The sequence below is a fragment of the Halictus rubicundus genome, chromosome 2 (assembly GCF_050948215.1).
Source record: "Halictus rubicundus isolate RS-2024b chromosome 2, iyHalRubi1_principal, whole genome shotgun sequence".
NCBI lineage: Eukaryota > Metazoa > Arthropoda > Insecta > Hymenoptera > Halictidae > Halictus > Halictus rubicundus.
The window spans coordinates 28,262,919-28,280,163 of record NC_135150.1 but is presented as its reverse complement, the minus strand read 5'-3'; the positions used below and the strand labels follow the sequence as shown (position 1 = coordinate 28,280,163).

General features: G+C 38.8%; 1 protein-coding gene across 2 annotated transcripts in view; it reads left to right on the top strand.

Annotated features, from left to right (window-relative positions):
* Nucleotides 1–17,245, top strand: part of Oatp26f (Organic anion transporting polypeptide 26F) — a 52,896-nt gene that overhangs the window by 22,539 nt on the left and 13,112 nt on the right. Inside the window, exons 2-7 of one of the 2 annotated variants that reach the window (XM_076806453.1) lie at nt 2,139–2,459; nt 3,375–3,594; nt 10,418–10,586; nt 11,027–11,165; nt 12,019–12,193; nt 13,049–13,151. In XM_076806453.1, the coding sequence (XP_076662568.1) occupies nt 2,436–2,459; nt 3,375–3,594; nt 10,418–10,586; nt 11,027–11,165; nt 12,019–12,193; nt 13,049–13,151 (830 nt within the window). In that variant the 5' untranslated portion in view covers nt 2,139–2,435. The remainder of the gene's footprint in view (nt 1–2,138; nt 2,460–3,374; nt 3,595–10,417; nt 10,587–11,026; nt 11,166–12,018; nt 12,194–13,048; nt 13,152–17,245) is intronic. The other variant, XM_076806452.1, reaches the window with a different exon arrangement.

The window sequence follows — 17,245 nt, the reverse complement described above, 5'->3', positions numbered from 1 at the left end:
CCAGTAAAACTCTGCTAGTAACAGGTATAGCCGCATTATCATCCTATCAGAAAGTTTCGCGGAGTCTCGGCTCGGGTTAAGGGTTAAGCGTGTTATTGCACCGAGTGGCAGACAATCGTGGCGGCTATAAACGCGTAAAATCCGAAGTCTAGCGATAAATCGTGTTACGGGAGTAACGAAATTAGACGCGGCGATAGATTGGGCGAGATTCGACAGAAATATACAGGGTGTTGAAAAACGTTCGTATAAGCACGTGTCCTGTTTGACCTTGTTCCAAAGTTCTTGCCACTTTTGTATTTCAATAGCCAATTTGGAGTCATTCTTCAAAATGACCATCATAGAATGTATAAAAAGTCGAGAAAGGAGCACAGAACACAAAGTGACGTATAACCAGGTACTATAGAAATGGAGGACGATCATTTTCTATCAAGGCTATCTTTTCAATTCTTTTATTGCCAGTTATCGAAACACAAAAGTGGCTTTAACTTTGAAACAAGGTCAAATAGGACACCCATTTGCTCCATATTTCTCTTAATTTGTCAATGACAAAACACTTTTGTTTCGAATTATTTTTTAACGAAACATTTACCTATATATTTGCCACATTTTTCCATTAAAAATGAGTCCAAACATGACACAATTCGGAGCATATTTGCTCGTTCAAGTCACGATATAATAGTACTTCGATTATCCGAACTGATCTCTGAATCCTCCATTTTTCCACGCGTGAAACGATCTGAATACAACACGATTTCTTATACAAATCAGTAAAGATTTAATCTAAAATCTTTGATCCAAAAGGCGCACATTTCACCAATCAGTTCGGATAATCGAGAGTACACTGTGCCGTGAATTCTACAAGTAAATGCGATCCAAATCAGATCGTGTTTGGACTCATTTCAATCGGAAAAATGTGGCGAATGTATCGACAAAAGTTTCCTAAGATAATAACGAAGAGCAAAAGAGTTTTGTCGCGTTGAGTGCTAGCTAGTAGATAAAGGACGTTGCAATGACATTGTAGATCGTATGAAATTTTGGTGATCGGTACGAGGGCTGGAGTGGATCCCACATAATCGAAAGCACCCCGTAGAGCGAAAGTAGCAATCGGGGAGACAAGAGGATCGAAGATCCAGGAGGATCGGCCGATGACCTCGGCCGTAGTGAATGTTTAATCGCACGAGTGTTGCGTTCCCTCGAGTGAATCGATTCGAAATCGCGTTGGCTGGTCCCTCGAAGAAATTGCAGTCGAACGGAGAAAGTTTGCTAGAGAATAGTAGCAGCAAAATCTTTTGCTTCCTTCTTCTTAGGGCAATCGCGGACGACTGAGCGTGACCGCGCGCCGGAAGTTCCGTTTCTGATGCGACGTTCGCTTTCCCTCGCGATCCTGACATCCGTGGAACGACGTTCCACGAATTTCGAGCTAAATAGGCTAGATTAGAATTTGATGCTCAACATACTTGCCCCAAAATCCACAGAACGGTCCATCACCCGGCCCCCATGACATTTCAGCTATGTCGGACGCAATTGGCGATATCTCCGGATCTTTATGCAACATAAACATTTTGTGCATCGACTGCAAAAGAAAAATTCTCTTAGTAATTTTAGCAAGTTACGAATAATATAATCTTGTTCTCGAGGTCCTCCGATATTTTCACTGCATTGCGTTGAAACAATTAATTTGAATTAAAATATTCACATAAAATCTTATTATTTTCTGCTTTATGAAGAATTAATGTTTACAAGTTCTATATATATTTAGCAACACTGTGATGTAGCGAGTCAAAAAAAATACATGAAATGCAAAATAGTAAAAATTTACACAAAATTTGAAAATACTGTTACATTATTTTCAATTTGATAGAATTACTAAGAAAATAAATAAATGTCTATGCGGCTCCCGTATCATGCATTTAATACAATTTTTATTTTGCATGAAAGCCTGCAGTCTGCATATTAAAAACAGTGAAAAGGACGCTTGGTACCACCGATGAAATCAATTTTTCGATTATTAGTTTTCAATAAATACTGTTTTTAATATTGACTGATTGTTAGGAAAAATGCGGCGTAACGTGGTTTGCGATGATCAACGTGATATCTCCTTTGTTGAAATTAATTGACGCACGACTGATTTTTAACAGGGGATGGACAAGAGAGAAGTTGATAATTTCGTGTTTGGCGATGTCGGAAACGTTTAATTGCTGGAGAGCGACACTAGACGTGTTTTTGAAGAGTGAAGAGTGATTGTTCGGCAGAGTGATTTCGAAACATTTGTGAAATTGTAAAACTCGCGTTGATTGCGCGCCGAAAAAGAAAGGCGAAAAACGAGCGTTTCGTCGAGGATGTCGCGATCGATGTCGGACCGATAGTGCCACGTGGAAATTCGAGGAATCTTCTTGCCTTTCTCATTCGATTTTCTGCCTTGAAGAGCGAGCAGGATGCGGGACAAACTTTCGTTCGGTGTAAGTTTCTTTGGAGCGTTCGACTTGGTATTTGCTCTGAACGATGTTTCCTCTGTGATCTGTGATCTATGGAAATGCACAATTATTTCTGTAATAAATAATATTGTCTTCTGTGTGATTATAAAATTTCATCTTTTGTGTTTCTAGATTCTATATTATAAAGATATAGTTATTCTAATCGATTATTGGAAAATGGAATTGGTCGTTAGCTTGTAATTATTTATCAGGTACTCGGTGTGAAACTGGTGCAAGCATTTTCAATTTATCAAGTTTCAGTACCCGAGTAATTTAAGGATTCAATCTGACTTAAATCTCGCAGAAGTATGACTTAAGAGCAATTGTTTTCTCTGTAATTATAATGTTCTTCAAGTATTATTCATTACCCTGGATTTGTTCATTACTTTATAACAATTTTGTGGGTATTCGACGTGAACTTTCTGGTGCAAGCATTTTCAATTTATCAAGTTTCAGTACCCGAGTAATTTAAGGATTCAATCTGACTTAAATCTCGCAGAAGTATGACTTAAGAGCAATTGTTTTCTCTGTAATTATAATGTTCTTCAAGTATCATTACCCTGGATTTGTTCATTGCTTTATAACAATTTTGTAGGTATTTTAAGATAAGATAAAGAATAAGAATTTTCAATTTATCAAATCTAAGTCTCCAAGTAATTTAATCAAGAATGTTCTTGTGGAAGTAAATGTATTTGTTAGAAACAATTGACGTGTACTGCAATAGAATTGTAGGTGGAACTTGTTACCGAATAGAGAGTTCACTTTAAATGTATATCAATTTTACAAAATATTGATAGAGCAGATGTTGAAGGAGTCTCGAGTATTGTTGATAAAGGGTTCGCTTGAGTTAATTAAAATGATTCGTCGGTGGAGGTGTCATCCGAATGATGTGATTTACAGTCGGGTGTGCCGGACATGCACGAGACCCTGTCCAGTTTTCCGGAACAGTTCGGAGATGGGCCGAGGAAACCGGAAATAAAGCCGGAAGTGCCAAAGGAGTCGGACAGGACGACGGATAACCTGAAGTGCGGCTGGTTCTGGTTCAGGCCCTTGCACTTGCAACGATTTCGAACCGCAAAATGGGCGCTCTTCTGGTTGTGTTGGACGGGTGCTATTCAAGGTACGTGAGTCCCCTAAATCTGGCCTAATTTTAAACTTGAACTAAAGAAAAAAACAACTAATTTAATTCTACGACTTCATTTAAAAATGTAGAAAATATCAAATTATTGTTTCGCCTCTTAAGGACGAATAATTACAATACTGCACCAATTATAATGCGACACAAAATGGTCCTCACTGTACCCACATATGTAGACTGTATAAACGTAGCATTATTCCAGATATTTCATTAATTTTTCAATCATCTTTTTGAACAGTACAGCGCGTATCAATGAAGATATTGAATTTTAAGAATAATTATCACTCACACGCAGTTTAGAACAATTACAACAATATCATTAGAAAGTATTCTTTTTTGTTTAATCAATTGCCTTTCTTCCTTAATTTTAAATTTCCCGCACGCTTTTTAACAACACGTATCATATCGTCTCGCCCGTAAGCACAGATTATTTGAAATCGCTTATTTGCCAAATTTAATTCCTAATTAACAGTTCTCGGAGCGCGCACACCGAGCACCGAAACTTTCACAAAGTTGCCGAGAGTTGTTCGCGCGAAATTCAAAAACAAAGTTTAGTACCTTGATTGTAACACAGTGTACACGATCATTTGCGAGACGGAAATATGCACGTTTAAGCGGATCGGATTATATAAAAATGACAAGGCTTCAGTGAGAATAGTTGATTGCTATCATTAATCATTTTTCTTTCTGCTGGATGAATCAATCATACCGTAAACATATCTCCGGCTGAAGTAAACACGATTACGATAAGGAAAATTCCACTGCAACAATCTTTCGGATAAAACGAACAATTTGTTAGACAGTCGATATGTTAACGAACAGTGCAAATGTGTCTCGCTAATCTTTTATAGCCCATCATTTCTGAGATACGAATACACGTCCGTCTGGGTCGAATATTTACAAACAGGAGCTACGAATAATGAGTCTGCCACTTTCCATTTTAACAACGTTTGTGATAAGAGATAACAGCCTAGTGCATCGTTATCACCAGTGTCGATCACGTTGTTATTTTAACACTGCAACTATCCAATTCCTTCCGATCATATTTACGTATTATATTTACAGAAATTATAAAGATACTTTCGTGGAAGCTCAAACTGATTTTTTAAAAATACAATTTTTATAAGTAAACAACAAACGAGGAATATCAATTAACGTCGAATAGCAATTTAATAAACAAGTTCCTCTAATAAGTATATAAAGCCGCCATAATATTCAATTTTAATGATTCACATTTAATATCTAATAGTTTTTTTAATCTTTATAATAGGGTATCTAATCCTAGTTCATTTTCAAGATTTAAAAAAAATTTATTTTCTTATTACTAAATATGATATATTTTTATACTTCACTAAAACCAGTTCCTCTAATAAGTATATAAAGCCGCCATAATATTCAATTTTAATGATTCACATTTAATATCTAATATTTTTTTTAATCTTTATAATAGGGTATCTAATCCTAGTTGATTGTCAAGATTTTTTCAAAATTTATTTTCTTATTATTAAATATAATATATTTTTACATTTCACTAAAAAGAAAAATATACATATAATTGCAAGTTTTTATTTTTATTTATTTTTAAAATTAATTTATAATGATAGTTTAACCGCTGATGCTGGCACTGAATTTACCATAAATGATACTTTGATGAAAACTTCAATAAAAGTATGTTTAATCACTAGACAGCAGATCTCTATACAAAATACAATTGTTACGCATCAATCGCATAAAGCCCCGGCCAAGTAAAAATACATTTCTCTCCTTAACGATTTTAATACCACGAAAATCGTGAAAACAAAATAAAAGTTTTACGCGTATGAATTACATGAAGCTCAGTGCTACAATTACGTTTACTAGTGTACAAAATTTTAGTGTACAAAATACAATTTGAAAAATCGATTTTTTGGACCGGTTACACCATAATCCCCCGCTTAAACGTTCACGTAGCTCTCGCGTCCTATCGGAAGCTGATTTTTCGCCATAATATCTCGCTCGGTGATTGACTCGATATCGTCGTTTGGCGTTACTAATAACCGTGCATTCGAATGCAATTTCGAAGCTTTCAGCGCGGGGGTGGGACGTCGAGGAGCGACAGAGAAGCCGCGAGAACGAGAAAACGATATATATATATAGAGAGAGAGCGAGAGAGAGAGACAGAGAGACAGAGAGAGAGAGAGAGGGAGAGAGAGGGTGATGCAAAAATGAGTGGCGGGAAGGGGCCGGTGACTGACGATAACCGGAAATCGAGTTTTCCGGGCCGATGGCAGGAGGTTGACGCACGCTGGAGGGTAGTGGATGTCGAAAGGAAACCGATCGACGAAGGGCGAACGGAACACGAAGGTCGGTCGTCATCGAATGAGGTCTGCGAAGCCTGTCGAGGAGGGGGATTATCGAAGAAAGAGTAGGCGAGCCAAGGGGGCCCGCGTACAGGGTACTTAGTTTAAATAACTTTGTTCGCGTCTCCCCCCCCCCCCGGGCCGCTCTGTTCCTTAACGCCGGTACACATGACAAAAGAAGACTCTCTTTCTCTCTGGTATGCGTGTGTTCGTGCGGCTGCATACATACAACGTTCCAGCCACCACCAGCTGGAGAAACGAATTGTCCGCGTTGCCCGGCGAGCGGAGGCCGGCTCTCCCGGCTTTAATTAAAATTCTCCTATTAGCGGCACAATGGGAAACGAAGGTGGTTAATTTTCCGGGTAGACAGCCACCGGATACACGCGACGCTTAAGCGGCTGTCTTGCGAGTCTGCTAACTCGACGGATATCGGTTAACTAGCGTGGGAGGGACGCCGGCTGCCAATCGGAACCTGCTCCTGGTCAGAATTTCTGTAGTTTTTACCGGTTTTTGCCGGGTTTTTCGGTTGCTTTTTTCCGACACTAATTGCGCTCGTCCCACGCCCCCTCTCCCCCACCGTCACACGGTCCAAGGGCTGTTTGAAATTAATGCGGACTTTAGGCCTTTGCGCGACGAGGGAGGACGTCCTTGCTGGCAATTGATCGTGGATTTTTAATGGATTTTTCAATTTCGTCAAAGCTTTCAGATATTCGAATTCGACAGCGTCTGCGATTCGTCGTGCTTCCTCGTGAATGAAGTCGTGGAGATATCGTGGAATTTATGTCAATGGTAGTTCTACTGTACAGTGAATTCTCGTTAGGAGTCAGTCCCGCCGTTCTTTTTACCGACTCTTATTGGAAATCGGAGGTTCTCGCGTCGCATTCGAAACACACAGGGCACGCTGGAAACCTAAGAGTCATATCCGCCTACAGGTCATCAAAAACCTATGACCACCAAGCGCTAGTGACAAGTAGACTGAGGAAATGTCTTTTTCCGATACAATGTTGTACGGAGAAACCCACAGCGAAACTTGTTTATTTTTCGTTATTTTATTTATGAAACTTTTGCCAACATATTCGTGGCATTTTTCCGATTAAAATGACGCATTTACACTAATTTTCCGTTCATGTGATTGTAATGGGAAGTAACTTTCATCGTTCATCACACAAGTAAATATCATTGGAATTATATCATATTCGGTATCATTTTAACCCTTTGCACTCGAATGGTGACTGTAAGGCACCACTAAAAATTGCTGTATCGTTATTCAAAATATTTTTTAAATTATTAAATTTGTTTGTGTTTAATAAATTACTAAACATTTTTGTATTGTAGGAGTAAATTGCACCATTTTCGTATTATAACATGAAAAAATTATATATAGAAGGGAAATATTCTAGGCCGGAAGAAACGTTTCGTTTTGGGGTTAAATTAGCTTCGAGTGCAAAGGGTTAATCAGAAAAATGTCGGAAATATGCTGGTGCAAGTTTCATAAAAAAATAACGAAAAATAGAGAAGTTTTGTAATCGGATTAGTAGTGGTCTTCTGGTCTCACACCGATACAGCCGACAATGTTATGGCTGTGACGGCTTTCGAACTTCGGCCACTCACCGCGGTGGTGTGGGTTCTTCCACTGACTCCAAATTGTGAGTTTGGCACTGACTCGTAATGAGAATTTACTGTACTTCTTTGCGTATAATTTGCCACGCTTCCAGTCTGTCTTTGATAATTCATTTTGCCGCTTTTCTTGGTTTGCTATTTCCACGTTTATCGATCTCTAGAGCTCGAATCAGATTTTGTTGGATCTTCAATCTACAATTTCTGTGAACTTTACGAGGAATACCTTCGACCCACAGTCGGGGACGAAAATAAGTGGACACCGTTTAAAAACTAATAACTTTTTTAAAATTGGACCGAACGACTTGAGCTTTTTTCAGACATTATAAAGATTAGTTCACTCGGTACCAGTGCAAAGTATATTAATTTATACCTTATATTTATACCTGCATCGATTTTTACAACAGACATAAATTATGGAAATTTTTAAATGCTATTGTATTATCTAAAATCACTAAAACAATGTATAAATGTCTACGCAGCTCTGTAACTTGAAACAGCAAAAATAGTAGAAGAATTCGAAAATACCGTTATGTTATTTTCAATATATTAAGAAAGAAAACAATTTTCCATTTCGCTCCAGTTTGTTGCAACTCAGGCAGAACATTCGCATTATCCGTAAAGATCCGCTGTCTACGATATTATTTACGAGCTGAAAGAGTTGCACGCGAGATTCTCTGTGTGAGAAAAATACCGAAGAGCCTAAAAAGCACAGTCGCAATCCGGGATCCGTGGAAACGCGGCAGCGGCGGTTAGGTTCGTCAAAGCAAATATCAGAAGGGTAAACTAATTGAATTAGGTCTCCCCCAAAGCGCGGGGATCCGCTCCCTCCCCCCCTCCGCCCTCCCCCCACCGAAGAAATCGTTCTCTCGCGTTGTAAATCTGTTAAACACTTCTTTCTCGCGAGCGTACGCGCGCTAATCGCTCCTGAATCGAACGGCAAGGGTGCGTTTTCGTTTTCGTTCACGTTCGCCGATTGTCGACGCGACAAACAGCCGTCAATAGGGCGTCGAAACGCACAAAGAGCCGCAAAAAAGAGCTGAAAAAAAAAAGAGGAGCTCGCCTTTTCAGCGAATGTTTCTCGGTTCGGATATCGGCTTACGTTGTTTGACAAATATAGAGAACCGAACGGCAGAAACAACAAAAAAAAAACCCGCTTTCCGTTCGTCACCACTCGTACTTCACTCGTGCGTGAACAAGATACGAGACGAATGATGGCCGAAACGAAGGGGCCGGGCCGCCATGCGATTTTTCTCGCAGCTCGATTTACAAGACACGAGAAATTGTCGCCGCACTTTCGCTTTTCTCTTTTCGAGAGAGAACGGAATCGAATTTTACTCGGCGAACGCGTGACCTAACTTATCGACAGTACCGCGGGTGGCTTGTTTATTGAAATAATTTGAATTTATTAGCTGCTTCGCGAGGCTAAGTCCGTGTCTGCGATAGTAAAGTAATTCTATGTTTTATACGGTGAAATGGAGTATTGTCTGATATTGCGTTTTTGCGAGTTTCTAGGTTAAGTTTCAATATGGCGGACTTTTATGAGCGTGATTCTATTTTTTCTCACTTTTGGCACAGGTAAATTCACAATTTAACCGCCCACGGTCAAATGTATGTTGGGTATTATATTTTACAATTACTGAAATTATAAAAATTCATTTATGGAAAATAGTGGAGTAAATTTCCTTGTCCAAGCATTTATTATATTGAAAATTACGAAGAATCTCAATAAAGGGGTTGCAATTTTTATAAGGCAATATTTACCAGATACTGTTAGGCTTAGTGTTAAAGAAATATAAATTCACCATTTATATGGAAATGTAAATCTTACCTGTTCCATTAAGATGTATGCATTTTCTTAACATTTTTTAAACGTTCTTGTTCCGTATTTACTCATTTGCACTCTACAATCAGAAAAGTAGCGCAAATTCGCCTACTCACGTTGACAGAATAATTTTGCTTCATCGTACCGAGATATTTGTAGAATCGTGCAAACCGTTCGATCTTAGCCGAAAGTAAACATCGAACAGACCAGCGATTGTTCTACATATATCATTGCGATATCACTTTGATAGTTCACAAACTTTGTCCCCGTCTCATCTATCGACTTTACGTCAATCGACGGTTTAGCCGTTGCTCGGGACACGGAAACTATAGCACCCGGTGCATTACTGCTCATCCATTTGATAGAATGGTCAAAATGACACGTGATTGTCACTCGTTGAAACCAAAAAATCGAACGACTATCTATCGGCGGCTTGTATTATCGGCAAGCGTGAAAACTGTTATTAGCAACAGGTCGATGGCTATCAGTCTCGAAAACTCGCGAAATTGGAGCATGACTTTCCATTACTATGACGTTCCTTTCCCAAAAATTGGTCGACTATATGATCATCACCAGACGGTGGATCTTTATGCAAAAATCGTCTGCGTTAGTTGTAGGGAACAGAAGCCGACTTTGCTTCTTTAATAACTTTAATAAACTGACATCGACATGTGAATATTCTCAAATTTCCTTAATCTCAACACTGTTTTAAATTTCACCTACTCATTCTCGTTATAAGTGCATAGAAGTCGCAGTCTGACTATTTGATTATGTATTTTATTTTAAATGTATTTATAAATGTATTTTGTTTTGTGCTAGAAGCACTTTATTTTAGGTACAATGTATTTTATTTTATTTTAGATCCAAGAAATTTCCCATTCTATTTTAGATATAAGAAATTTCCTATTTTATTTTAGATACAATATATTTTATTGGTATACTACTGTAGTTTAAGTAGAGGAAGCAAATGCATCTTACGAGAGCCACTCGATTACAAAAGTTCTGTTCGTTTCTTTGTTTCCAGGAATGGTAGTGAACGGTTTCGTAAACGTAGTGATCACAACGATCGAAAGGAGGTTCGGCTTGAGATCCTCGCAAACTGGGCTGATTGCTGGAGGATACGACATAGCAAGCTTCCTTCTTCTTGTTCCAGTGAGCTACCTAGGCGGTCGTTCGAAAGCCTCGAAGCCACGGTAAATATTCCCTCTGAGGCATTCCGCGCGGATTATTAATACATTCCGCGCCGGATACCACAATCTGTTCTCATAAATATTAATTCAAACGAGTGACACCTATTCGCGCCGATTAACATTTTATTCTTCTCGACACTCGACACTCTCGAGTCACTCCTTTATTAAACACAGTCCTCTACTCTCGATCAATGGCACTTGAATCCGCGTGGAATATTGAAACAGCTTCAGAAATGTTAGTGGAACACGGTTTTCTGATTCGATTAATTTTCAAAGGATTGGAGGTGAGAAACGAGAAACGTTTCTCGCTTCCTTCGAGAATGATTTCAGCAAATGAAAATACAATATAGATGAAGTAGGATCGAACAAATCTATTCAATCGTATAATTGGATATTGATGCTAATTTGTTCTCTACTAACTGACTTCCACGTTTGTTTCGCAGGTACATAGGCGTAGGAGTTCTAGTCTTAGGAATAGGAAGTCTGCTATTCGCGTCTCCTCATTATCTTGCCGGACCTTACAGAGGAGGTCAACAATCGGACAACATATGTCAGAGGGTGACAAATTCGTCGTCTCGTGCTGTAAGTTACATATCTCCTTATAAACAATCGATACCGTGTCTTCCATAAAATTTTATCATGCTCTAATGTATTCTCGAAAAATCAGAAAATTAATTTAATAGACTATGAATCTTTTCGCAAATTTCTGCAACCATAATTTGGTCCGGCAGAAGACGAGGGGGTCCAAAATGCCATACATGCATCAAAATCTGCAATTCATAAATTACTATAATTAGTTGTGGATTTTATCGTTCAGATTGATGACTAAGGGTTCGGCGACCTTCTTCCACAAAATTTAGCATTTCATAAATGAAATAATTATTTAGGTAGTTACACCAATCTCATAAAGTATGAAGTATACCACAAACTTCCTCCATTCGAAACTTCTTAATAAAGTGATACTGTTTATTATCGTCGTCAACTGACATCTGCAATCAATAATGTTTCAATTAAACGTACAACATGGATTTGTATAAATAAATCATTCGACACAGATGAAAATAAATGTTCCAGATACGAGAAGTGGTCGATTGATGTGCTTCTGCGCCATGTCCTCTGTGTCCTCTATTTTTGTATAAAAATTGATAAAGAATTATTGTCGGATAAAAGTATAATTTTTAAAGGCACAAAGCAAGGCACAGTTCTTTTACTCTCGACTGCTCGTAAGAAAATATCTTTCCCGGATATCTCGTCGCGTTATCAAGAAGCTCACGCTATTTCAGTACCCACCTAATTGACCTTATGCAACACCGGTGCGATTATAATAAGAACTGGGGCGAATTATCCATGCAAGAATATCGTATTTCGCGTATTTCCAGAGACAGGCCAGCTCGTTGATCAAGCCGCTCTTAATTTGCATGTTTTTGGTGTTCAGGTGTCCTGCAATGGATTCGCGGGTCAAACGGATCAAGAACCTTACAGCGGTTTGTACTTAACCATCTTCCTCGTGGCGCAACTTCTGCACGGAGCTGGCTCTGCTCCTTTTTACACGCTCGGAGTTACGTACCTCGACGAGAATGTGTCGAAAAAGATGTCGTCCGTGTACGTAGGTAAGAAACCGACTGATGACTGTTGTTCTTCGAGTCTGGCCAAATTTTTCATCGAGAAACAACCTCTGCGTCTGGAGAACACAAATTATTTGAAAGTCTGTTCCCGTTCGGTCCACCCTACCGATGAAATATTTTCTTCACTCACTCGAAGTAGAATTTTAAATAATTAGCCAAAGGAGCTTTAACTGAAACAAGTTTTACACATTCTTGAAATTGAAAAGAATTCTGAAAGATTTAAAGACATTTCCTATACATTAACTATTGTTCCTATATTAAATTAATCGTTAAATGGACGACTAGGCACGTGTCTATCAATTTTTGTATTTTCTGTAACAACTTTAAAGTATTCTTGCAAGAATTTCACAAATTTTCCCGAGATATCTATCCTTCGTACCCTTTTACGTTTCAAAATTTCAATTCGCGTAGAACAGTATAATTCTTTACACTAAAGGTACTAAAAGTTTTTCTAGAATTTTTATTACAACAGATGTTCGATTCAGGAAATGTCTCCCATCACTTTCTATTAATGCATTTTCATAGTTTCAATAATTGTGGTAAGTGTATATTTTGGTTACCTACACAAGAGTTGTGAATATCCTTCAGTAAATTCAATTTCCTAGAATGGAAATTGAATTTAAGATGGAAAGAAATAATTTTCTATGAATGCATGTACAATTTCAGTAATTGTAAGTTTAGCGTTATTTGTACAACGTGGTTGACTACACGAGGGTGGAGAATATTCTCCAACCCCCAAACTCCAAATTGAATTTAAAACGGAACTAAATTGGAAAAATGCGGGCAGCGTTTGAAGAAATAATTTTAGATAATTTTTAAAAAGGATATTCGTCTGTTTAGGTATTTTCTACACAATGGCCATAATAGGGCCCGCGTTGGGCTACGTGGTCGGGGGTGAATTGCTGAAGCTGTACACGGATTTCCTCACAGTGGACCCGTCAAAGTGAGTTTCAATCAATAACTCTTATCATAAATTTTATCAACTATACAAAACAATCTTCGCTTCTCCCCCGTCATCAGACTATTTTAATTGTCGATCGATAGCAACGTATTAACCGGTTGCTTCGCCATTCAATTCCAAGGCTTTAGGCTAGAACCTACTGTTTCATTTTGTCTAACTAGAAGTGCATCGATGGAGAATGAAATAATTAGTATTCCTCCATCGTCAGTGTAAAATTACGTTTTCCTGTAGGTGGCATTAGGGCAGGTCTGAATATGTCAGAATGATTGAAAACAAATGGTATGTGTACGTGTAAATGTGTCGTTCTAAAAAGGTGATATTTCAGGCATTTTTAGGAAAAAGTTTGATTAGGATACATTAATTTTTGTTAGTTTTATACGCTCTTAAATATGGAAGGAAACAGAGCCATAATGTCTGTCACAATGTCGTACAGCATTAAAAGGGTACAAACTTCATTAATAAAATCCCATGATCTGTTACTGTCGATGGCAATCGAATTTGCCCGACAGATTCAATTATCTATTTTTGTTTTTAGATCAAGATTGAAATCATATTCCTCGATCATTGGTTTCCCGGACGAAAGCTTATTTTTAAAGCACAAGTTTCTCGCGACGCCTCCTCTGCGAGTGTAAGATTCTTAAACGAGAGTCTCCGTTATTGAATTATTGAAGTCCAAGTAGATGCTCGCGCTGAAGTGTGTCAGCCATTGATCGTGAAACCAGCTCGAGACTGTTCGAGCAAAAAGAGGCGATAAGACGGAGGAGAAGAATATTGGAATCGGTTTCCTCATTAACGTCTCGGGGACAAGAAGCCGTTAATTAAGCGTCCCGGGCACGGCTCCGCGAGGCGTTCAACAACTTTTTCCCATCTTGTATACTCCGTGGCGCTGTGTGTGTGTGTGTGTGTGTGTGTGTCTGTTTTTCCACGGCGCGGCGTGTGAAACGTCCTTTCAAGGCCGTGAAACGGCGAAAATAGATTATGAAAATCCGATACACTTTGTACAGGCTGTCTCAGCCGTTAAATCGATTTCACTCGGCTGTTATACGCGAAGCGTTTAATAGCAGATCCAGACTAGCCCGTTGAAATTTACCATTTTCCCCGTTCAGCCAGGACTAAACGGCTCCGAAGTTGATGGGCTTCAATCTCTTCATGTGTGTCTAAACGCAGCAAATTTTCCCTCTCTCCTAAGCAGACGGTTCCGAAGCGAATGGGTTCCCAAACAATATTTTTCATTTGTGTCTGAATGCAGAAAATTTACAATTTTACCGGGTAAACGGCTCTGCAATTAATGGATTCCTAAACAATTTTTTTTATTCTTCCCACTTTCTCGGATATACGGCTCTGGAATTAATGGATTGCTAAACAATTCTTTTTATTTTTGTAAATACTAAAAATTTTCCCTACTTCTCTAAATTAACAGTTCTAAATCCAATGAACTCTATTTTCCTAGTTAAATGGTTCCGAAGTTACTGGGCATCTAAACAAATCTTTTGAGCGAACTGTTACCCAAGGTGACCTTAATTTCGAAATGAAAACAAACCATTTTCAGAGACCTTTTTCCGTCATTTTTAGAACTCCTAATATCATTTAGGTACAGTTCGAAACATGTTCTATTACATGGCCACAAGTGGTGTACAGCAAGGGGTCAAGTCCAAATAGGAAAGAGACACAACTAAAAATTTCTCTGCCGTCAAATACACAAAAGGAAAAAACCGGGCCTACTTACAACCACTTCTTAGACCCTAAAACAGTGTTCCCATAAATCCCACCCCGTAGAACCTCGTTAGTTGCACAGAATCCACGTCACAAAATTTTGGAAATCGTGGTGGGGATGGTGACGGCTACGTAGACGAAATACTGTAAGAATGTAGACATTGAATATGTATGCGAGCGAATGAGTGAATAACAGAATATGAATGAAGAAAAGCATTGATCGATAACGAGCAGATTCTCATCGTGTAACAGGTGAGCGGCCGTATTGTAATCCGTCCATCTTCATTAAATTATTCAAAACCATTGATACAAATATTAATTTGCCTTCGCAATACGGAGCGTGAAGTGGAGAAACACTATATAGCAACATTGGTCACTTCAACCTCGATTTACCGGCCCGCATTTCGCGGCCCGGTTTCGCGCAACCAGCGAGGTTCTACCGTAATTCGTTGATTCGCTATAAGTCACGGGAACGAAGACTGAATTTACAGTTTTCGAGCGGCCGGCAGATGCGTCGGAACAGCGTTGCAAAGGGCAAAGGGTAGTCGCGGGGTGTGAGTCTCGTATTTGCATACCACCGGATGTCAGTTATGCCGTTCGGAGCACACGCGTTTCCGGGCGTGTGTACCTGTTTCCCCACGGTGTGTTTGCCCCGTCCACGTGTGCGTGCCGAGTATTGTCGGACAGATCGGTGCAAACAGCCGATAAATCCTGGGCGAGAATTTAATAAAGTTACCGTGACGCCTTGCTGAACGTTCCATGGCGGCACGGGAGGGCACTGGGAAGGGGTGGGGGAGAAAAAAGCGGGAAATGCGTTTAACGGTGGCAACGAGAGGCGACAAATTCCGATGGTGCGGCCATTACGCGTCATTCCCCATCGGCGTTCGACGACTATGAACTCTTTACACCGAGGAACGGTGTAATGAACGCAGACAGCTGCCGTGGCGTTGACCGACTATCTCGTTCCCTCCGGTGATTGTAGATTTTCAATGATGACCTTTGAATTAATTTCACGCTTTTCCTTCTTGTTAAGGCGACCCGGTAGCTCTGGAGAATTCTTTGGGGCCGGACCAAACGGTTCCTAGAAAAAGATGGCATGAGTAGACTGCGGATTTTGTGATTTTATACCGTTTATCTATGATAGAATTCGCTGTAAGGAATTGTTTAACACTAGGTTTACGGGACCCGACAAAATGACGGGTTCTAATATTTTTAATTTACGGTTATTGAGATTGTGAAGATCCATCTACGTGGAATTACTCAACAAATGTATTTCTTTGGGTATATATTATTTTAAAAATGGCTAAAAACTTGAATAGACACATTCCTTTTATTTTTATAAAGTAATGTAAAATACTCACTTTTAGTGCTCCGTAAACCTAGTGTTGAAATGATTTAGTGTGGTTTTTAGTGTAACAGGGCTCCTAATGCGACAAGGCGCGTTTTCCTTGATCTACATTGTTCTTTTTAAGGCGCCTGGAAAATTCTTTGACACCATTCTTTGACTGCCATGTCACCCATATGTGGGTGACGGAATTATTTGTCCAGGTTTTACAACGAATTTTTACGTTAATATATTCATTGCACCGAACTTGATTGGGAACTGCAAAATGCAAGAAACTTGGAGGACTACCCAATATCGTACATTTAATTTTTTGCAATTTTTATTTCATTGAACTGTGGAATTTAAAAATCCCTCACGGCGCGGAGTTAAAATCAAGCAATGACGAATATATACGTCGAATGCAGGCCAAATGCTGCTATTATAAATTTTACGAAAAAAGGAAAGCAAAATGAGAAAGAATTACATTTTTATTCGAGAAGAAATTAACAATTCACTAACGTTAACCGCACCGCAATAGAATTTTGGATGACCTGTACACACGTCAAATGCGCCTAACTGGTTCAATAACTTACTTTGATTTTATGGAAGGAGGTTTCTAGTCCGGCAGTGAAAGTGTTGAAGTCTAACCAAACAAATCAAATTAAGGTGGAGTGGGGTAAAACTAACTCAGAAATTGTAAAGTTTACTTTAAACTGTAATTTCAAAAACTTAATTTAAACTGTATTTTCTATCTATTCCACTAAAACCGAATAATCTTAGTGTTTTTATTTAGCGCATGGTTTATTCTTTAAGTTGCATTAATTTCGATTAAAAATATCTTCTGAAACTTATGATTTTCATAATAAATTAAAAACGGTGCTGCTAGGGCGGACATCCCCGGAACTGGGGCAAAACTGCACCTACCCGTTTAAAAATTATTGAATCTTATTTCCTTATACTATGGGGCAAAAGCGGAATTATTATTACCAAAATAACATAAAAATAAAAATTCAAATTTTTATTCAATCATCGTCAAGAC